This window comes from Elephas maximus, chromosome 4, assembly GCF_024166365.1.
Source record: "Elephas maximus indicus isolate mEleMax1 chromosome 4, mEleMax1 primary haplotype, whole genome shotgun sequence".
NCBI classification, from domain to species: Eukaryota; Metazoa; Chordata; class Mammalia; order Proboscidea; family Elephantidae; genus Elephas; species Elephas maximus.
Window position 1 is genome coordinate 37503252 of NC_064822.1, and position 24758 is coordinate 37528009.

At 38.9% G+C, this 24758-nt stretch overlaps 1 protein-coding gene across 1 annotated transcript in view; it reads right to left on the bottom strand.

The window, feature by feature from the left end:
* Positions 1–1785, bottom strand: part of MALRD1 (MAM and LDL receptor class A domain containing 1) — a 958969-nt gene extending 957184 nt beyond the window's left edge. The window contains exon 1 of the mRNA XM_049881884.1: positions 1590–1785. Coding sequence (XP_049737841.1) covers positions 1590–1785 — 196 coding nt within the window. The remainder of the gene's footprint in view (positions 1–1589) is intronic.
* Positions 1786–24758: the final 22973 nt, after the last annotated feature.

Genomic DNA, 24758 nt, shown 5'->3' on the forward strand with positions numbered 1-24758 from the left:
TTGGTTGAGCTTTGTACTTAACAGTTACTAAGTGCTAACAGCTTAAGCATTCAGCTGCTAACCAAAAGGTCAGCAGTTCAAATCTAGCAGCCTCTTCTTGGAAAACTTATGGGCAGTTCTACTCTGTCCTATAGGATCGCTTGTTATGATTCAGAATCAACTCAACAGCAAAGGGTTTGGTTTTTTTTGGTTAAGTGCTAACAGCATGGTAGCTATCCCAAACTCAAAAACCCAGTGCCCTCGAGTCAATTCCGACTCATAGCGACCCATACTACGGGAGGAAAATCATCAGCCTGTTCCATTCTATAGGGAAGATGCTTTTCAGCAATTACCTTCTTGGTTTTAATATAATACCAACTGAATATGTAAACAGGAAGCAAACAATAACAAAATCAAATACATAGAACCTAATTTTAGCAGAGGAAAACAGAGCATTCTAGAAACATCAACTAATATTTTATCTGAATAAAAAACTGAAAATATATGTTTGAATAAAATGCCCTATGTAATAGAATAAGGGTCTGCAAATAACTGAATCAACAGTTACTATGCACCAACAATGAGCCTATGTTAATTTTATGAAAATGTTATTTATTTTTGAAAGGCAATTGTGTGTAAGAATGGCACTGGTCTCCACTACTAAAATGCACTATTCCTTAGGGTGTCCTACTGCAATAGAAACTAGAGGAACATTTATGTCTTTACCCACGTCTTTGCTTGGTGAACTGTTTCCTTTTTTCTTAATATTATTCCAGTAAATGATGGAGTATTTTCCCACCTGAGAGCTGGTTTATTTCATTTCATGACCTTTTATAATAAAATAGAGGTTTCAAGATCTCACAAGTAATTGTTCATCCAGATCCCAATCTAGGTCCTGTACTCTCTAAAACTTGTACTCTTTCCACTGCCCTGGAGTCATGTGACAAAAGCCAGGGTTGTGCTACACGTGTGGTCAGTATCAACTGACTTAGTGTCCATGTCTTAAAAACGAAAAAAAATCTGCCCACCAGATCTAAAATTCACATAAAATATATTCATACTTAACTCAAACTTCAGCTCATAATTTCTACCACAATAGCACAAAAGCATTTTAAAGCTGCAGTAAAATAACTTCTGAATTTTGCTTCACGAATATAACATTCACAGCTACATTTCTGTTTATCACGTCTCTATAACTAGTAAACATTTATTTAAAACATAAAGTAACAAGAATGTTGTTACAGTCCACAGTTTAAATCTTAGCTATTTGATACTCTTTAAGTATTTTTTTATAACTAGTAAACATTTATTTAAAACATAAAGTAACAAGAATGTTGTTACAGTCCACAGTTTAAATCTTAGCTATTTGATACTCTTTAATTAGAGCACTTTTATATATGGGACTATCTTTATTAACAAGTATGTTTTTGGTCCTGATTAACATTAAAAAAAAAAAATTAAAGGCATTTTCATAGTTCAGACTTTGAGAATGTCCAACCTACTCCAGGCCAGGTATCTGGCTGACTCTCACTGGGCTGCTCACAGGCCCCTGGTTTTAAGATAGACATATAGGGAAATGAAATGGGAGTAAGCAGAGGAATGGCACTTACATGGCTGTTCATCGCTGTTGTCCCCACACTGGTCTGTGAAGTCACACACATTGTCAAGAGGCAAGGGGACTCCATTGTCACACTGGAAGTCTTCTGTTCCTTGCTGCACTGCAGAAATGAAAACACAGGAAATCCAAAGGAAGCAGCAAGCTTCATTCATTGGGAATGACAACATTCTGGTCAGCCAGAAGAGCATTACCCAATATGTTCATTACAGATCAGGCAGTAGTGATGGGTCCATAATTGGAAATATTCCTTTTCTTTTCCCAATTCTTTATTTTCCAGATTTGCTCTTATAACTGGATACTATTGATAATGACCTGCAACGCTAACAAATGACTCCCAAGGCAGTTAATTGACTCATTCAGAGGAGGGGCTTTAGGGAATATTTAACTTAAGCAATTGCACCATTTCTATATCTAGCTTAACACAGATATTTATTGCCCTACGTATACTGTGTTTACATAATTTAAGTCTTTATTATATGCTATCTCCTGAAAGAGAAAAACTCTCTGCACTTTATGTGCCATTTGTCAACTAAACATTGTTCTAAAAAATAGCCTATTAATTTTTCAAATGCAGATACACAAATGGAAAAAATACATTAAAATTATAAAAAGTTCTGTTATAATTTCAATACTCAATCATATTTATGTAATTTAGAACATCCTTGTGGTTACTAACACTTATTCAAATATTTTACAATCGATTATATGACTTCCTCTACGCGGATGTTTATCCTTGATTATTGAATGGAAAACATACATTGCTTGTTTAGATAAACGAAGAATTTTAAAAGTTTTAGGGACATTGGAGATCATCATTTCACCAATCACAAAACTTCTGTCCAAGGAGGTCATGGAATATGTATGAAAAAATACAGTAAGTTGGTGTCAGAAAACAGAATTCAAATGTCCTGTTGCCAAGGGCAATGGCCTTTCTTCTAAACTACACTGATTCTTCTTGTCAATTCATACTAATTGGTTTTATAGGTAAAGTACAAGATTTTAAGGAGCCCTGGTGGTGCAATGGTAAGCACTTAGCTGCTAAAGGAAAGGTTGGCCGTTCAAACCCACCAACTGCTCCATGGGTGAAAAATGTAATGGTGTGCTTCCTTAAAGATTTACAGCCTTGGAAACTGTGATGGTTAAGGTGATGTATCAACTCGGCTGAGACATGATTCTCAGACGTTTGGCAGTTATGATGTAGTCTGACAGTTATATAATGATGTAACCACTTCCATAATGAAATCTGGTATAATGTAATCTCCTGTATGATGAAATCTGCTATGAGCAGCCAATCAGTTGAAAGGGGCTTTCCTTGGGGGAACGGCCTGCACCCAATATATGTAGATTTTCTGGCAAAGCTCACTGGCTTTTGCTCTGCTCAGGATCCTTCATTTGTCTCATCATCATCTGAACTCCAGTTCTTGGGACTTGAGCCAATGGCCTGCCATCTTACCTGCCAATCTTAGATTCATCAGCCTCCACAGCCCATGAATTAGCAGCCTGCCATCTTGCTAAACTTGGGTTCATCTGTTCCTGCAACTACATATTTTGGAAGGCTCCAGCCTGATGCTTCACCCAGGGGCTTGGAACTTTCCTGCCTCCACAATTGTGTGAGCCATTTCCTTGATGTAACTCTTTCTCTCTATCTCTCTTTCCATATATGTGTGTGTGTGTGTGTGTGTGTGTGTGTGTGTGTATGCAGAACAGAACAAGGGGATACTGTGTGGCTTAAAGTCAGGAAAGGTGTGCATCAGGGTTGTATCCTTTTACTATATTTATTCAATCTGTATTTTGAGCAAATAATTCAAGAAGCTGGACTATAAGAAGAAAAGCGCAGCATCAGGATTGGAGGAAGGCTCATTAATAACCTGTGATATGCAGACGACACTTTGCTTGCTGAAAGTGAAGAGGACTTGAAGCACTTACTCATGAAGATCAAAGACTTGAAGCACTTACTCATGAAGGTCAAAGATCATAGCCTTCAGTATGGGTTACACCTTAACATAAAGAAAAATATCCTTATAACTGGACCAATAAGCAACATAATGATAAATGGAGAAAATATTGAAGTTGACAAGGATTTTACTTTACGTGGACCCACAATTAACACTTACTGAAGCAGAAGTCAAGAAATCAAATGACATATTGCATTGGACAAATCTGCTGCAAAAGACCTCTTTAAAGTGTTAAATAGTCAAGATGTTACTTTGAGGACTAAGGTACACCTAACCCAAGCCATGGGGTTTTCAACTGCCTTATATGCCTGCAAAACTGGACAATGAATAAGAAAGACAGAAGAATTGATGCCTTCGAATTATGGTGCTGGTGAAGAATATTGAATATACTGTGGACTGCCAGAAGAACAAACAAATCTCTCTGGAAGAAGTACAGCCAGAATGCTCCTTAGAAACAAGAATGACGAGACCATTTCTCACATACTTTAGACATGTTATCAGAAGGAATCAGTCCCTGCAGAAGAACACCATGCTTGGTAAAGCAGAGGGTCAGCAAAAAAGAGGGAGACCCTCATCGAAACGGATTGACACAGTGGCTGCAATGATGGGCTCAAACACAACAATGATTGTGAGAATGGTGCAGGATCAGGCAGTATTTCATTCTGTTGTACAAAGGGTCACTATGAGTCAGAGCCGGCTTGATGGCACTTGAGAACAACAACAACTATATACATATATATACAGCTTCACTGGTTTTGCTTCTGTAGTAAACCCAGCCTAAGACAGAAACCCTACAGAGCAGTTCTACTCTGTTTTATAGGGTCGCTATGAGTCAGAATCAACTCAATGGCAGTGGGTTTGGTATGGTTTTGACATGATTTCAAGATGTGTACTCAAAAGGTGCAGTATTCGGAAGTTCAGATCACACTGACATATTAAACATACAGTTCTAAGAGCCTGAATAATTACTGAAAGTCTACGACGTTGAATATTCAAAATATCCCTTTGTATTTGATTTCATAAAAGCATATTAGAGTTCTTTTTCAACTACTTTTTTTTAATTTCTTCAACGTAACAGCAAGATGTAAAGATACCTCAAGACACTAGGAAGTGATTAGAGTATATAGAGCAGAAAGCACTATGGATAAGGAGCAAAGAATGCATCTTAGCAGTTAAAAAAAAAAGTTGAGAAAGTAAGTTTTCCCCATATTCTTGAATAAAAACCCAATTCTTATATAAATATTTAAGTTATGGGCATTTGGGACTCTGGGGAAAAAATCCATAATTTTTTACCCTACCACAGAGTCACCAGGGTTGCTTACCACAGAGCACCTAACATCGCCTAGCAAACTATGTCAGTGCTTCATATTTTATTCTAATTTCAGAAATCCTCTTCTCCTTACCTTTTTCTGTAAATGAATATTAATCAATGTCTTGTCTAATTCTCTTTCTTTGCTGTCTTTTAAATAGTTATTATTCTTATACATGGAAGGAGTATAGTCAGAATGCTCCTTAGAAGCAAGAATGGTGAGACTTCATCTCAGGTTCTTTGGACACATTATCAGGAGGGACCAGTCCCTGGAGAAGGACATCCTTATCTTTATCCATGTTAAGTCCTCTCTGCTCAGATTACGTTTACCTAGGTATTCACTCTCAGGATTTCTATTAGCATCTTTACATTGTTGTTCCCCAAATAATAATCTGTAACCATCATACATACTTCTCCTTCCTGAGCATACACACACACACACACACACAGATATACCGCCTAACTGACATACCTACTTGAATGTCCTACAGGCACCGCAACAAATCCAAAACTAAACTTGTCTCCTTTCCCCTACCCGATCAATCAACTATTCCTCCCGTATTCCACATTTCAAAGAATGGCACCTTCTTATGTCCAGTTGCCCAAGCCAAAAACCTATATATTGTTCCTGGACTACTCTCATGTACACTACCTATCAATCACCATCTTGTACATTCTATATTTCAGTTGAGGACACCATCAGTTCTTCTCTCAGCAAAGTCTCAAATATGGATGTTTCCGTTTACCATAAGTCACTTTCCATCCTTCAGGCAGTGAGTGATCGTTCTAAATGTGTGTGTGTGTGTGTGTTTGTATGTGCTCATGAAGGAGAGATGTATATCACAGCTGCAGATATAAATTTGGGAGACAACAATGCAAAGATACTAATTGAAAGCAAGAGTGAAGACAAAGCCTAGGAAATATGTAATACGAGTAGAGAGGACTTAAAATGAAACTATAAGGATAATCACTAAGAGATGAGCAAAGAAAGAGCAGTGGAATAGTTTCTAAATGCTGTTACTTTCAAGGTCTACTGCTTGTTACATACTCACTTAAAAACTCTCAGTCCAGTCTTATTGAACCGCTGTCTTGGTTCATTGTGAACACGCAGTATTTTCTCTAGACCTTGCGTCTTTAATCCCTCCCCCAGCCCTAATCACTAAGTAAATATTATTCTTTTTTTGGCAAAAAGGATGTTATCTAAAGGACCTTGGCTAAATCTCCCAAAAAAAAAAAAAAAAAAAATCTCCAAAGCTCTGTTAAATTTTCTTCCTAAACCACAGGCTTCTGTTCTCATTCATCTTAGCAACTACTGCTTGGTATGGTCATTGTCTATTTAAATGAATCCTCCATTCTTCTGTAAGAATGATACAGTTATGACCTTTTCACTATTGTATCTCCAGTGACTACCACAGGTCCTGGAAGATAATAGTTGCTCAATAAGTGTGATGGTTAAGGTTGTGTGTCAAGTTGCCTGTGCCATGGCTCTCAGTGGTTTGGCAGTTATGATGTTTGTCAACTATGTAATGATGTAATTGCCTCCATAATGACATCTGGTATAATATAATCACCTCCATGATGAAACCTGTTACGAGAAGCCGATCAGTTGAAAGGGAGTTTCCTTGGGGGTGTGTCAGCCATCCAATATAGGTGGACTTTCTGCAAAAGCTTTTCCATGCTCTGGATTCTGCAGTTGGTGCTAGTTCATCTGACTGTCAGTACTTGGGCCTCAAGCTAGCAGCTAAGCTGCCAATCTTGGGATTCATTGGGCTTCTCAGCCTGTGAGCCAGAAGCTTGCTGTCTACCTGCTTATCTTGAGTTCTCCAGCCCTTACAGCTATGTGAGTTAGGAGAAGCCTCTAGCCTGACCCATAGATTTGGGACTTTTCAGCCTCTGCAACCACATGAACCATTTCCTTGGTATAAATCTCTCTGTATATTTATACACTTTACTGGTTTGCTTCTTTGGAGAACCCTGCCTAAGACATTTGGTACCAAGAGTGGCTCTACTGAAATAAAATTATAAGGATGAGTTTTCCAAATTGGTTCCCAAGTCTGGTTAGTCTTAAAGATAATGAGTTTACTTCTAGTAATAGGGAGGGCACTGCTAATCCATGGCATGAGGTGGCACTAGAAATATGCAAAATATCACCACCAATAGATTAGGCATTGGTGAGAGGCAGGGCACTGGGTGATCGCATGTTTGATGCTTTTCTACAGTGTTGTCAGAATAAAAGATACAAGGAAGTTGGTTAGTTGATCTTATTTTTGCTAGATAAAGTGGTGAAAGAAAGAGATGAGCTCAGGGCTTCAGTGTCACAGCTCAAGCACCACATAAATGACCTCAAAATTTCCACTTGAGCTTGATAAAAAGCCTTATTTCTTGTAGTAACAGAGCTGATATTGCCAAAAACCAAACCCAGAGCCTTATCATAAGAGTGGTTGAATTACAACATCAATCGAATCCCCAACCTCAAATAGTGTCTGAAGTTAAAGTGAGGGTATGATCGGGAAGAAATAGGATCCTAAAACATAGGATGGGGACATATGGGCAGATAATCAGGAAGTGGGGGACATTGAGCCTCTAAATTCTGTTGAGTCACTCCTGCCAACAGAACCAGCCCTCCCACTCCTATCTGAACAGATTACTGCATCTTCATCTGCTAAACCACCCTCCCCAGTAAAATCGTTATCCTGTCCATTCCCATCTGATGAGATTAACCTAGCTGTGTCTGGAAAGCCTTTGTCTGAGTCATCCCCTGGGGAGGCATTTGAGTTATTACCTGGGTCATCACCTGAGGCAGATAACTTACAAGACAATGCTAAATGTTCTCAGAACACATCCCCACAACCCATTTTTGCTTCTAGAACTATAACTGGACTTAAGTCCCTGCAAGCCCCAAAAGGTGAATGAAGTACAAAGTGTGACCCAGGACAGGGTACGCTATACTTCAAAAGAACTGTTTGACTTTTCTAATACATACAAACAGAAACCTGGAAAATATGTGCAGGAATGTCTATTAAGGGTGTGGTAGAATGGTGCAAGGAACATTTAGTTGGATCACTCTGAGTTTATTGATATGGACCCACTAAGCGTAGACCTTTCATTCAATGTTTCAGCTCAAGAGTTAGGAAAGGCTCTAATAGCTTATTTGATTGGTTTGCTGAAGCATGGATTATCTGGTGGCCCACACTAAAACACCTTGAAGTGCTAGACCCGCCTTGTTATACTGTAGAAGAAGGAATTAAAGGCTTAGGGAAACTGGCATGTTAGAGTGGATTTATCATGTTAGACCCACAGACCCACACATGGAGTGCCCAGAGGACATACCTTTTATCACAACGGTAAGAAACAAATTTATGCAGGGAACCCCAGCATCCTTGAAAATTGCTGTGATTGCTATTTTATGTAAGTCAGATTTGACACTGGGAACTGCCTTAACTGAATTAAGACACCTAGCTACAATGGGCTGGTTGTACCCTGTGGTGGTAGAGGCAAAGTGGTGGCACTCAATCAACAAAGACAAGGTGGCCATGGTTATCGTAACAGACAGCAAGGTCGAAGAACTAATCAGAATAGTCTGACTATTATGGACTTATGACATTGGCTACTTTGTCATGGTGTCCCTAGGACTGAAATAGATGAAAAATCTACTAAACATTTACTTGATCTATACAAGCAGAAGAATTCTAGGTCAAGTGAATGGCAGTCTAACTCGAATCACCAGAAAAGAGATTCATGGACCCTCAATCAATTCCCAGACTTGAACCAGTTTACAGACCCACAACCCCTAACATGAAGGGGAGCCTGGGTCTCCTGGAGGAAAGGACCCATTACATTGACAAAAATATATACTGTAAATCTTTATCCCAGCCTTCTCCAAAGGGATCTATGGCCTTTTATGAGAGTGACTGTTCACTGGGGAAAAGCAAATTATCAGACTTTTGGGGGATTACTGGATACTGGCTCTGAACTGACACTAATTCCAGGAGACCTAAAATGTCCATGGCCTCCCAGTTAGAGCAGGGGGGATATGGAGGTCAGGGTATTAATGGAGTGTTAGCTCGTGTCTGTCTCACAGCGGGTCCAATGGGTCCTCAAACTCATCCTGTAATGACTTCCCCAGTTCCAGAATGCATAATTGGAATGGACATACTCAGCAACTGGCAGAACCCACACACTGGATCCCTGACTCTTGGAGTAAGGGCTATTATGTTAAGTGGAAGCCATTAGAACTGCCCTTATCTGGGAAAATAGTAAATAAAAAGCAACACCACATTCCTGGAGGGATTGCACAGATAAGTGTCACCATCAAGTACTGAAGGATGCAGGGGTGGTGATTCCCACCCCATCCCCATTCAACTTGCCTATTTTGCCTATGCAAAAAAAGGTGGATCTTGGAGAAGGACAGTGGATTATCAAAAACTTAACCAGGTGATGACTCCAGTTGCAGCTGCTATTCCATATGTGGTTTCATGGTTTGAGCAAATTAATACATCTCCTGGCACCTGATATACAGCTATTGATAGGACTAATGCATTTTTCTCCACACCTATTTCAAAGGACCACCAGGAGCAGTTTACCCCCAGCTGGCAAGGTCAGCAATACATCTTCACTGTCCTATCTCAGTGATATATCAGCTCTCCAGCCTGTCATAATCTCCAGCCTGACCAGTCTAGACTGAAAGAAAGCTCGGCAACAGGTTTAGGCTTCCATGTAGGCTGCTCTGCTACTTGGGCCATATGATTCAGCTGATCCAGTGATGCTTAAAGTGTCCATGGCAGATAGAGATGCTGTTTACAATCTTTGGAAGGCCCCTGTTTGTGAATCACAGTGCAGACCCTTAGGATTTTGGAGCAAATCCCGGCCATACTCTACAGGTAACTACTCTCCTTCTGAGACACAGCTTTTGGCTTATTATTGGGCCTTAGTAGAAACTGGACATTTAACCATGAACCACCAAGTCACCATGCAGCCTGAGCTGCCCATCATGAACTGGGTGTTGTCTGACCTACAGAAACATTAAGTTGGACGTGCACAGCAACATTCCATCATTAAATAGAAGTGGTATATATGAGGTAGGGCTTGACCCAGACCTGAAGACACAAGTAAGTTGCATTAAGAAGCGGCCCAAATGCCCATGGTCTGCACTCCTGTCACATTATCTGCCCTCTTCCAGTCTGTACCTATGGCCTCATGGAGAGTTCCTTATGATCAGTTGACTGAAGAAGAGAAAAATCACATCTGGTTTACAGATGGTTCTGCATGACATGCAGGCACCACTCGAAAGTGGGCAGTGACAGCACTATAACCCCTTTCTAGGACCTCCCTGAGGGACAGTGGTGAAGGTAAATCCTCCCAAATGGCAGAATTTGGAACTGTGTACCTGGTTATTCACTTTTCTGGGAAGGAGAAATGGTCAGATGTGCAATTGTATAATGAGTCATGGGCTATGGCCAATGTTTCTGCTGGATGGTCAGGGACTTGGAAGAAACATGATTGGAAAGTTGGCGACAAGGAAGTATGGGGAAGAGGTATGTGGATAGACCTCTTTGAATGGGCCAAAGAAGTGAAGATATTTGTGTTGCATGTGAATCTTCACCAAAGGGTGACCTTGGCAGAGAAGGCTTTTAACAATCAACTGGGTAGGATAACTCATTCTGTGGAAATCAATCCTCTCCTTTCCCTAGCCACTCCTGTCATTGCCCAGTAGGCTCATGAACAAATCGGCCATGGTGGCAGAGATGGAGGTTATGCATGGGCTCAGAAACATGAACTTATTCACCAAGACCAACTTGGCTAAAGCCACTGCTGAAAGCTGAATCTGCCAGCGCCAGGGACTAACAGTGAGTCCTCGATATGGCACCATTCCTTGAGGTGATCAGCCAGCAATCTGGTGGCAGATTGATTACATTGGACTGCATTCATCATGGAAAGTATAGCATTTTGTTCTTACTGGAACAGACATTTATTCTGGGTACAGATTTGGCTTCCCTGAACACAATGCTTCTTTGAAAGCTACCATCCATGGACGTACAGAATGCCTTATCCACAGTCATAGTATCCAACACTGCATTGTCTCAGATCAAGGCACTCACATCACAACAAATGAAGTACAGCAATGGGCCCATGTTCACGGAATTCACTGGCCTTACCATCCTCTCCATCATCCTGAAGCAGCTGTCTTGATAGAATGGTAGAATGGCCTTCTAAAGACACAATTTTGACATCAGCTAGATGGCAATACCTTGCAGGGTTGGAGCAATGCTCTCCAGAGGGCTATGCAGGCTCTAAACCAGCATCCAATATATGGTGCTGTTTCTCCTATAGCCAGAGTACATGATCCAGGAATCAAGGGGTGGAAATGGGAGTGGCACCACTCACTATTACTCCCAGTGATCCACTTGCAAAATTTTTGCTTCCTATCCCTGAGACCCTATACTCTGTGGGTCTAAAGGTCTTCGTTCCAAAGGGAGGAATGCTCCCACCAGAAGACACAACATGGATTCCAGTGGACTGAAAGTCAAGAATGCCACCCAGCCACTTTGGACTCCTCATGCCTCTGTATCAACAGGCAAAGAAGGGAGTTACTATATTGGCTGGTGTGATTGGTCCTGATTACCTAGAGGAATATAGATCTATATTACATAATGGAGGTAAAGAAGAGCATGTCTAGAATGAAGGAGATCCCTTAGGACGTATCTTAGTACTACCATCCCCTGTGATTAAAGTCAATGAAAACCTACAGCAACCCAATTCCAATGTGACAACTAATGGCCCAGACCTTTCAGGGATACAAGTTTGGGTCACCCCACCAGGTAAAGAGCCACGACCAACTGAGGGGCTTGCTGAGGGTAAAGGGAATACAGAATAGGTGGTGGAAGAATCAAAAGCCAAACCAAAACCATTGCCGTCGAGGCGATTCCAACTCACAGTGACCCTATAGGACAGAGTAGAACTGCTCCGTAGAGTTTCCAAGGAGCGCCTGGTGGATTCGAATTGCTGAACTTTCGGTTAGCAGCCGTAGCACTTAACCACTACACCACCAGGGTTTCTGTGATGGAAGAAGGTAGTTCTAAATAACAGCTACGACCACATGACTAGTTGCAGAAATGAGGACAGTAATTGTTAGGAGTATTTCTTCTTGTATGTGTGCATCAAATATTTTTGTTTTCTTCACTTATAAATTATAAAATGTAAACAGGGCTAGTGCATTTTTGGTTGTACATGTGTTAGTTGTATAACTGAGATGCAAGTATGACTGTATAATTGTCTTTATTTAGAGATCTATACGAGTGCCAAGTTGACAAGGGGTGTACTGGTTAAGGTTGTGAGTCAACTTGGGTGGGGCCATGATTCTCAACAGTTTGGCAGTTATGACATCTGGCAGCTATGTAATGATGTAACCATCTCCATAATGAGATCTGATATAATGTAATCTATCTATGCTGAGATCTGGTATGAGCAGCCAATCAGTTGAAAGGTAGTCTCCTTGGAGCTGTTGCCTGCATCCAAAATAGGTGCTCTTTCTGGCAAAGCTCGCTGGCTTTTGCTCACTCTGGATCCTGCAGCTCACTCCTGTTCATCTGATCTCTGGTTCTTGGGACTTGAGGTAACAGCTTACCTGACGATCTTGGGATTTGTCAGCCTCCACAGCCTGTGAGCCAGAGGCTTGCTATCTGGCCTGCCAATCTTGGGATCACCCGCCCTTGCAGCTATGTGAGTCAGAAGAAGCCTCCAGCCTGACCCAAGTACTTGGAACTTTCTAGCCTCTGCAACTACGTGAGCCATTTCCTTGATACAAATCTCTCTCTCTCTCTGTTTCTCTCTCTCTCTATATATATATATGTATATATTTATACTCTTCACCAGTTTTACTTCTCTAGAGAGCCCAGCCTAAGACAATAAGTAATTGCTAATTGAATGAAATTAAGACGTAATCATTTCAACTTTTGCTAGGCACAGGTAAATAAATTCAGTAATGATGTCAAATAAAAAACAAAATGCCATTACATAAAAGATATCTAATTCTTGTGCTCAGTGTGGCTTTCCAGGTCTAAATATTGTGATATTTTATAATTTCCTTTATATTTAGAAATTGCAACCTTGTATTACAGTACAGAAGCACAACAGGTTGGCAATACACTTCACCATCCCCTAACACATAATAAATAAATGATTAAAGCATACATGAAAGCTCACTTAAGATTTTCTAAGAAAGAAAATGAAGGCAAGGAAAAGAGAAAAGGAAAAAAAGAAAAAGGAATAAAGAGAGAAGACAGGAGCAGAGAAGAGAAGCAAAAGGGTATAAAGAAACATGTAAGTATAGAAACATTACAGTTTTATATTCTGACTCTGAATTCATGTCCCATAACATTGTAACATGTGCAGTATCTTCCATTTAGGAAAAAAAAAATCACATATTTTGTTGCTGTCATAGCTGTTTATTGCCTAGTTTCAGCTGGTTAACTGCTCTATTAACTGTTACTACCTACTAAAAATAACATTATACTGTTTCACATGTCATTCATCATTTAGACAAGTAATGAACTAGAATGGTGGCAACCAAAGTAATCAATATAAGACAGTAGTATAATACTTTATGACAAAAATTTATATTTTGTTGCCAAAAGATAAAGTTACTTTTATATGACAATATCTTTCTCACTTTATCTAAATGTGCCAGAAGTGGCAAGGAATTAACTGATACTGAGAGTAACTGGGGAATTAGAACAAATCTTTATTAGGTTTATTGAGGAATTAGAACATATCTTTAATAGAGCCCAATGATTTAACCCTGTGCTTGTGCTTCATATTCCATTATGTCTAACACACTATCTTATATTGTATGACATTACTTTTAGTTAAAAAAAAAAAAAAAAAAAAACTCTTACTCTGATACATTAAGCAAAAACTGAGGTTTTCTGGAAAAGAAGGAATTCTGCCTAAAGACTGTTACAGAAATCCTGCCAGCCTGTCCTATAGATTTGGACTCAAGACTGCAATATTTTACTTGAGTTTCTAGCCTGTTGGGCTGCCATTAGGATTTCAGACTTGCCAGCTCCCACAATCATATGAGTCAATTCCTTACAATGAATGTCTATCTGTCTGTCTGTCTGCCTATCATCTATCTATCTATCATCTATCTATCTACCATCTATCTATCTATCTATCTATCTATCATCTATCTATCATCTATCTATCATCTATCTATCATCCATCCATCTATCTATCTATCTATCTATCTATCTATCTATCTATCTATCTATCTATCTATCATCTATCTATCTATCATCTGTCTGTCTATCTATCTATCATCTATTTATATATCTATCTGTCTGTCTACCTGTCTACCTGTCTACCTATCTACCTGTCCACCTATCTGTCTATCTATCTGTCTACCTATCTCCCTATCTGTCTGTCTTTCTGTCTATCTATACCTATCTGTCTGTCTAGCTATCGATCTACCTACCTACATGTATACATTTTATCCATCTTCTATTAGTTCTATTTGTGTTTCTCTGGATGGAGACCACTGACTGATAAAATTGCCAATCATTTCTTGAAGCGTTATAAAGACTATAAAGACCCTTGGTGAGATTTCCAAAAAGCAAAATATCCTTAAGTGAAACATTGTTTTTTCTTTCTAAAAACTTGAGCACCTACTCTATAGTAGACATTAATAACAGGAAAAAGGAAGAGAAAAGAGAGATAATGAAGAATAAGACAATACCCCCGACCTCAAAAGAATTTACAACCTAGGAGAGGGGATGCAAAGATTTTTATACAATGTACACACATTGCTTTTAGTTTTGGTAATAAGAGTGGACTATGTTTTCTATTAAAAAAAAACAACTTGATAACTACAAAACAGCTAGATTTTGGACAAAATATAGAATAATTTTAAATGCATAACTAAGTGATAAGTTTGCAAAGAGAAAAGCAAATCTTGAGTCAAAAGGGGGATGAGAGGATATAGAACTGACACAACAGGGAATTTATTGCTAAAAGGCCTTTCTAAAGAATTATTTGAGGAAAATTTCAGACTGAATGGAAAATAATCATTGGAAGAAGGCATGAGATGCAAAAAGAAATGATGAATGACTGAAGCCATATTTGCAGACAAACAGAACCCAGATACTTTATCTTTGAAAGATGAACTTAAAAACACAGCAAAAAGACCTAGACCTACATAAAATAGGGAATTAGAACTGCTATTCCTGCCTAATCTACAATGAGCTATTATGGCTGCTGATCAAAAATTCACCAGTTCAAATCCACCAGCTGCTCCTTGGAAACCCTATGGGGAGTTCTACTCCATCCTGTAGGGTTGCTATGAGTCAGAATTAACTCAACAGCAATGGGTTTATAATAGGCTATCCCTGCCTAAAGCCAGAGAAAGTGCTTTCTAGGAAAAATTCAAGCCTGCTTCAACAAGGCACCTGAGGATTGCCATCATTCAAATAAGAGTTCAAAGGGAAAAATTAATTGGTACAAAAGAAATTAAGTCTCTATAAATGAGAGCCAGCACACACACACAAAAAAGTGGAACTCTATGTATTGGAATTATGTGATGGAGAATATAAAATAGCTATGCATCAAATGCTGAAAAGATTAAATTTTAAAAATAAGCACAAGAAAAAAGATTAACAAAAATGACCGGGCATAAGTTTTAAAGAAAATCATAACAAATATAATCACTGAAAATAAAAATACAACATTGTTGTTATGCGCCCTCAAGTAGGTTCTGACTCATAGAGATCTTATGTATCACAGAATGAAACATTGGTCCTGTGCCATCCATATTATCATTGCTATGCTTGAGCTCATTGTTGCAGCTGCTGTGTCAATCCATCTTGTTGAGGGTCTTCCTCTTTTTTGCTGACCCTCTACTTTACCAAGCATGATGTCCGTCTCCAGGGACTGGTCCATCCTGATAACACATCTAAAGTAAGCTAGACAAAGTCTCACTATCCTCACTTCTAAGGAACATTCTGTCTGTACTTTTACCAAGAAAAATTGTTTGTTTTTTCTGGCAGTCCATGGTATATTCAATATTCTTCACCAACACCTTAATTTAAATGTTTCAATTCTGCTTCAGTCTTCCTTACTCATTGTCCAGCTTTCACATGCACATGAGGCAATTGAAAACATCACAGCTTGAGTCAGGCGCACCTTAGTCATCAAAGTGACATCTTTGTTTTTGAATACTTTAAAGAGGTTTTTTGCAGCAGATAAAAACACAATAGATAGTAAAAATAAGGGGAAAACAGATAAAGAATTGCGAGATAGATAAGAATACATCATATAAAATGTAACAAATTTTGTTTGTGTTGGCTCTCGTTCATTGAGACTTGTTTTCTTGTGTGGTATTTTTTCACTCTGAATTCCTAGTGTGAAATTCAGAACATAAAATGATAAGGTCCAACAGATGACTAAATGGAGTTTACACGAGCGATAATAGAGAATATGGAAGAAGGGAAATATTTGAAATGATAATGGCTTAAAAATTTCTAGCAATGATGAAAGACAAATTCTCTGAGTAGGGATAAGCAAAATAATAATAATTTTAAAAAATTCTTCAGCTAGATAGTTTGTAGTTAAACTGCAGAATTCCAAAGACAACTTGAAATACTTAAAAGCAAGTAGAGAGACAAAACAGTTTACCCACAAAAGAATATTGTATGAGAAAAAAATAACAGTTGAACTTGAAGTAGCCATCTAAATGATTATTTTAAGAATATGGACAAAACAAATTTTCAAACAACTGAAAACTGAAATTCTATTTCAAACAGACCTTAACCAATGGTTATATTTTGAATTCTGCACCCAACATGACTGCATGTTAAAAAAAAAAATACAGCACAGTGCTCTAAAACTGTGCTGGGTGCTTCATATACATTATCTCATTATGTCTAAATGACACTCTTATGTTTTATTACCCTACTTTCTGTTAAAAGGGAAAAAAAAGCAACTATCGTTCAGATATACTACTTGTCAAAGCTCACATAACTGTTAAGCTAGTTTCAACACATTTCAAAGACTGACTTTAACACAGATGACTTTTTCTGATGATAATCTATTCACTTAAAAACCAGAAATGAGAAATTTAAAAATTTAAATTTAAAAGTTATTTAAAAAAATTTCTAAATGATATTACATCATGAACAGATGCCCTGAGAGTGTGAGTCTGCTTATGGAATTTATTTCAGACTTCAAGACTACTTTGAGTTTAATCTTGTATATATTCTTTCTATTGATGATGGAGCTTGGTATACTCAATATATGACTTGGTGGATCATATTATACTCTATTTTGGGAGCTCAAGTGGCAAAGGCCAGTGGTAGTCCATGGTCAGAAATTTAGTCTCTATCCAGACTCAAACAACAACATTTGCTGGATTTCCCCCCAAATTAAGTGGCTGTTGCAGTTAGGTTCCATCAAGTTGGTTCTGACTCATAGCAACCCCATATACAACAGAATGAAACACTGCCTGGTACTGTACCGTCCTCACAACCGTTGCCATGCTTAAGCCCATCATTTCAGCCACTGTGTCAATCCATCTTGTTGTGGGCCTTCCTTTCTTTTGCTGACCCTCTACTTTACCAAGCATTATATCCTTCTCCATGGACTGGTTCCTTCTGATAACATGTCCAAAGTGTGTGAAATGAAGTCTCACCATCCTCGCTTCTAAAGAGCATCCAAGATGTATTTGTTCATTCTTCTGGCAGTCCGTGGTATATTCAATATTCTTCGCTAACACCATGATTCAAAGGCACGGATTCTTCTTCAGTCTTCCGTATTCATTGTGCAGCTTTTGCATGCACATGACATGATTGAAAATACCACAGCTTGGGTCAAGCACACCTCAGTCTTCAAAGCGACATCTTTGCTTTTGAACACCTTAAGGAGGTCTTTTGCAGCAGATTTGCCAATGCAATACATTGTTTGACTTCTTGACTGCTGCTTCCACAGGTCTTCCATGCTTCCAAAGTTATAGGGGCCTGCAGTATGATTCTTTATTGAGTTGGTAATAGTCTTATAAAGCATACGAATCATCCAAAGACTCCTTCCCATGATGTATCCTAGGTCACAGAGAAACAAGCAGAAAGGCTGCTTTCACTGAAGCTTTGGCTAGTTCAAGAACCTTATCTTGCGTTAGGTACCAGCCAGCCTTGTTTAGGTACCAGAGCCTTATGTTTTCATTGGTACATTGTTTGCTTCCAAAATTAAAATAGGCCACCCAAATTTTCTGCCTTTCTTAGAGGTATGAGATATAAGATGCAATATATTGTCTCTCACTTTAATAGATATCCTCATTCACAGTAACTTTATGAAGGTATCATAACCCTATATATTCATGGGGTTTATCACCTAACCTCTATCATACATGAGTCTCACTAGGGTACTTCCTGCTCACCAGGCTCCGTCAAAATAAATCCATTGTTTATAATGGATGAGGATGATGCAATGGTGAGACAATCAAAATACCAGCAGACCGCATTATGAGTCAGTTGATAGTGCTCTAAAGTAGACAGTGATGGTATGTTGCCATCCCTGTTAAATGAATATACAATATCTCTAGGGGTCTCTGCTTCCTGGGATAAAAATATAAAAATCATTTTGAAACTGATAGCTGTACAGAAGTGTTAATGATTGTTTCAGTAAAGAAACTACCTGTAGAAGAGCAGCTGCTATCATATTTTCAATAACCCTCCATTATTCTCAAAAACCCAGCCACCTTCTTCAAAGAGGAAAAAGGCAAGTCAAATTAAGAGGTGAAAGGAATTAGTGCTGATGGTGGCACCAATTGCTGCAGTTCCCCCAGGGTGGGGTTTCTCTTTGCTTCTTCCTACTGTAATAGACCTCACACAACGAATCAGGGGTCAATTTGAAGATTGTGCTGGTTGCCAAGTACGTCTATTTCAACTATCTGCTCAGGAACTGGAAAAATTGCCACAGCGTGGTTTTACGGAATCTGTGAGCCCACTGTGAGATGGACTTGGACCTAAAGTCCATTCCACACCTAACCTTCACAAGTCCTATCACTGAACAATAAACCGTGGTGGCTTTCTGGATGTCCAGGAATTTATACCAACTTAGAACAAATGTCTAATCATTCATGAAAAGTCTGAGTATTTCCCATTCTCCAGAGAACCATTACCATTAAATGGCCACAGGCACAAGGCCCAGCAGGTTTTTTTGTTTTTGTTGTTTTTATGTCAAGCCAAGTAGAATCTTTATAAAAGTCCATCAATATTATTTTTATACAAATCAAGATTCACCAGAATTCCCTAGAGTATCTTGCTTTGCTATTATTGTACTATTAAGATAACCATGCACACTTTGCCCCTGACAGATTAATTCTTCTACTGGGTCAGCGTCACTCTGAGATACCATCATCTCCACCTCGTCCTAGTGAAGCCGTCGTCTAATCGGTTCTCGTCAAGCAGACTAGCTAATTGAAGTCAGCCAGACGCAAGGTTGGAAGAACAGAATGTTTTATTCACAGTTTGCAAACTGGGAGACAGGCAGGGCCTCATGACCTGAGGCTGCCAGCTCCCTGAACCAGGGCAGATTTGCTCCTTTTATACGGAGTGACATTCATATGCACGAACAGTGAGAGGGAGATCTTCAGCCTTGTGATGCATGCGCAGTCTGCATAATTTTAGTGAATTGAGTTTTTGCTCAGAGCTCTAAAAATATTGCACACAGCCTTCAGAAAATGGCAATGGCTCACTACTGCCACCCCAGGAAGGTCATACAGTGGGCAGATTTGGAATCAGTGCACCTGCACCTTGGCCCTCTGCCAGGAGAAGAGAAGAAATCTGGGAGTTTGACCAATCATGGTGAAGTGCTGTAAAAGTTGTAACAAAAATGTAGCAAGAGTAGACAGAGTAGACTTTTCTGAAAAACAACTATTATGGGATCGTTAATAATCCTTAATAACCCTTTCATGACTGCCTGCTTCACTAGTTCTAAATAGATCAGCCAGTACAGCACTGTGTAAGAATGCTGACACTCTCCTCATCGATGGGTTCATAAACGTTTTATTACAGACAGTCTTCTAGGCCATTTCAGTACATATAGAATAAGAGGTGAGTGAACAGGCCATACTAATAAATTCACTCCAACATTGCTATTTTGCTAAAACTCTCTTTTAAATAATATTTTATGATGTTTTAGGTGAAAACTTACATAGCAAATTAAGTTCCTGTTTAAGAAATTTTATATAATTGTTCCATGCCATTGATCACAATTTTTACAATGTGTCAGCATTCTCATCATTTCCATTCTATTTGATCTGTTTCCATTGACCAAGCTTACCTTCCCGTCCATATCTTCTCATCTTTGCTTTTAGGTAAATGGTGACCATTTGGCCTCATACAGTTAATAGCTTAAGGGAGCACATGACTCACGGGCGATACTGTTTAATTTTATAAGCCAATCTATTTTTATTTGGCTAAAAGGTGACCTGCAGAAATAGCTTCAATTCCAAGTTCAAAGGTTATTTTAGGGGAATAATCTCAGGGGTTCCTCTAGTCTCCATGTGTCTAGTAGGTCTGGTCTTTTTTAAGAATTTGAGTTTTGTTCTACATTTTTCTTCCATTCTATCCTGGTCCTTCTATTGTGTCCCTGGTCAGAACAGTTGGTAGTGGCAGCCAGGCACTGTCTACCATATTTTTGTGCAAATAATGTGTACCTTCTGAGTTTGTTTTTGCTGGCTGCGCCCCTCCTCCCCCAGTAAGCATGCTTACAAGCGCTTTGCTAATTTTTCTTCACAGCAACATGGAAAAAAACCTGACATAGTGGCACCTATGAAAATACCTGCAGGAGGGAGGGCAGGGTTGGCAAACAAATGCAGAAGGTACATGTTATTTGCTTAAAAATATGGTAGTTCTTCTGGTCGCAAGTTAGAAGAGGCTGTTGTTTGTGTGGGCTATTAGTCCCTAGGACTAGTTTCTTCTTTGAGCCTTTGATTGCCTTCATTCTCTATTGCTCCATATGAGTAGAGACCAATAGCTGTATCTTAGATGGCCGCTCACAAGCTTTTAAGACCCCAGATGCTACTCATCAAACTAGGATATAGAACATTATCTTTGTGAACTATATTATGCCAATTGACTAAATTTTCCCCCAAGACTATGGTCCAAAGCCTTTTAAGCCGGTAAACCAATCCCACAAGTTGTTCAGGTATGTCTAGGAAATCTCAGTAACTGTGCCCCCTACGGGGTTTGTTATATGTGTCGGTATATATGCAGCACACACAAACATGTATAGACATATGCCTACAGATACATCTATACGTGCACGTGCATTTACTCCCATATCCTTTTCTATACACATATATGCATCCGTATTTAACTATGTAACCACACACACTTTTTGGGTGTTTTGCTGTTGTTGCAAAATTGTATATGTTATAGCATTTACTGAAATGCTCCCTTTTTCTCATGTACTTCCTAGTGCCTTTATTTACTTTGGTCAAGTTGTGCTGACTTCACCCATATTTGGCCTTGCCTTTCTCATCACCGAAAGTAACAAGGATCTACTATCTAGAAAGTGATTCCTTCTCCCTCTCCCTCTCATCCCTGGTAATCATCAAGAACTCTGCTTTCCACGTATATATCTATTCTTTCTCCTTTTCTGAAGGGTGACTCTCAGGAGTGACTTCATCACTGAGCTATAAGGATGACCCAGGGTCATAGCCTAGAGGTTTCTCCAGTCTCTGTCAGACCAGTAAGTCTGATCTTTTTTGTGTGTGTGAGTTAGAATTTTGTTCTACATTTTTCTCCAGTTCTGTCTGGGACCCTCTATTGTGATCTCTCTCAGAGCAGTCAGTGAACAAATGTTCCCCAAGACCATGATTCCCACTGCCCTCAGCCCAGTAATTTGGTCCGTCAGGAAGTTTGGATGTGTGTTTGGGCCCTCCATGACCTTGCCTTGGACACGCTGTGCTGGCTTCCCTAATGTTGTGTACTGTCTTACCCCTCACCAAATAAGAAAAAACACCAAAGCTACCACTTATCTGTTGTCTAGTTAGTGTTTCTCTCTCCCCTCACTCCTCTCCCTCATAATCACCAAAAATTATTTGTTTTTGTGTGTAAACCTTCTCTTGAGTTTTTACAGTGGTGGTCTCATACAATATTTGCCCTTTTGTGATTAATTTATTAATTTATTTCACTCAGCATAATGCCCTCCAGATTCATCCATGTTGTGAGATATTTCTCAGATTCCTCACTGTTCTTTATTGTGGAATGCTCCATTGTGTGTATGTACCATAGTTTGTTTATCCATTCATCTGTTGATGAGCACCTAGGTTTTTTCCGTTGATGCGCACGTTTTTTCCATCTTTTTGCTATTGTGAACAGTGCTGCAAGGAACATGGGTGTGCATATGTCTATTTGTGCAACAGCTCTTATATCTCTAGAGTATATTTCTAGGAGTGGGATTGCTGGATCATACGGTATTTCTATTTCTAGCATTTTAAGGTAGTACCATATCATTTTCCAAAATGGTTGTACCTTTGTGCACCCCCACTAGCAGTGCATAAGAGTTCCAAACTCCCCAAAGCTTCTTCAACATTTGTTCTTTTCTATTTTTCTGATTTGTGCCAGTAATCCTGGGGTGAGATGGTATCTCATTGTGATTTTGATTTGCATTTCTCTAATGGCTCCTGACCATTTGCTCATGTATCTGTTAGCTGCTTGAATGTCTTTTTTGGTGAAGTGTCTGTTCATATCCCTTACCCATTTTTAAATTGGATTATTTGTCTTTTTGTTCTAGAGGTGTTGGATTTTCCTATAGATTTTAGAGATTGGACCTTTGTTGGATTTGTCATAGCCAAAAATTTTTTCCCAGTCTGTAAGTTCTCTTTTTACTCTTTTGATCAAGTCTTTTGATGAACACTAGTGTTTAATTTTTAGAAGATTCCAGTTATCTAGCTTATCTTCTGGTGTTTGTGTATTGTTAGTTATGCTTTATATCCTGTTAATGCTATGTTGGGCTTTGTCAAATGCCTTTTCTGCATTGATTGAGATGATCATGTAATTCTTTTATCTATGTGGTAGATTACATTGATTGATTTTCTAATGTTGAACCATCCTTGCATATCTGGTATGAATCCCACTTGGTCATGGTGCTTTTTTTTTTTTTTTTTTTTTTTTGATACAATGCTGGATTCTATTGTCTAGAATTTTGTTGAGAATTTTTGCACCTATATTCATGAGACATATTGGTCTGTAATTTTCTTTTTTGTGTGGTGTCTTTACCTGGTTTTGGTATCAGGGTTATGCTGGTTTCACAGAATGAATTTGGAAATATCCCTTCCTTTTCTATGTTCTGAAATAGAATAGTACTGGTGCAAGCTCTTCTCTGAATGTTTGGTAGAATTTTCCAGTGAAGCCATCTGGGCCAGGGCTTTTTTGTTGTTGCTGGGAGTTTTTTTTGTTGTTGTTGTTGTTTTTTACCTTTTCAATCTCTTGTTATGGGTCTGTTCAGATTTTCAACTTCAGTTTGTGTGAGTTTGGGTAGTATCGTGGATTGAATTGTGTCCCCCCAAAATATCTGTCAACTTGGCTAGGTCACGATTCCTATGACTGTCTACCATTTTGTCACCTGATGTGATTTCCCTATGTGTTACAAATCCTATCACTATAACTTAGTGAGATGGATTAAAAAAGAAAAAAGATGGATTAGTGGCAGTTATATTGTGAGATGTACAAGATTAGATAAGATTAGATAAGCCAATCTCTTCTGAGATATAAAAGAGAGAAGTGAGCAGAGAGACATGGGGCCCTCATACCACCAAGAAAGCAGTGTCAAGAGTAGAGCGTGTCCTTTGGACCTAAAGTTCCTGTGTGGAGAAGCTCCTAGGCCAAGGGAAGATTGATGACAGGGACCTTCCTCCAGAACGAACAGAGAAAGCTTTCCCCTAGAGCCGACTCCCTGAATTTGGACTTGAAGCCTACTCCAAAAACCAAACCCACTCCCATCATGTCGATTCTGACTCATAGCAACCCTATAGGACAGAGTAGAAGTGCCCCATAGAGTTTCCAAGGAGCACCTGGTGGATTCAAACTGCCAACCATTTGGTTAGCAGCCGTAGCACTTAACCACTACACCACCAGGGTTTCCTGTAGCCTACTAGGCTGTGAGAAAATAAATTTCTCTTTGTAAAAACCATCCCACTTGTGGTATTTCTGGTATAGCAGCACTAGATGACTAAGACAGGTAGGTAGTATGTTTCCAGAAATTTGCCCATTTCCTCTAGTTTTCAAATTTGTTGGAGTATAGTTTTTCATGGTACTCTGTTATGATCCTTTTAATTTCAGTTGGGGCTGTTGTAATGTCTCCCACCTCATTTCTTATCTGGGTTATTTGTGTCCTCTCCTGTTTTTCTTTTATGGATTTGGCCAGCCGTGTGTCGATTTCATTGATCCTATCAAAGAACTTCTGGTTTTGTTTATTCTTTCTCTATTCTCTATTTCATTTATTTCTACCTCTAATCTTTATTATTTCCTTTCTTCTAGTGGCCATGAGATGTTCTCTATTTGTTTCTATTTGTTTGAGTTGTGTAGCTAATGTTTGATTTTGCCCCTTTCTTCTTTTTTGATGTGTGAATTTATTGCTATAAATTGACCTCTGAGCACTGCCTTTGCTATGTCCCAAAGGTTTTGGTACAATGTGTTGTCATTCTTGTTTGATTCTAGGAATTTTTTTTATTCCATCTTCAATTTCTTCTGTTACCCAGTGGTTTTTAAATAAGGTGTTATTCAGTTTCCATGTATTTTTTCCTCTCTTGGTCTTTTTGTTGTTAATTCTACTTCGATGGTGCCGTGGTCGGAGAAAGTATTTTGTATTATCTCAATGTTTTGGATTTTTTTGAGGGTTTCCT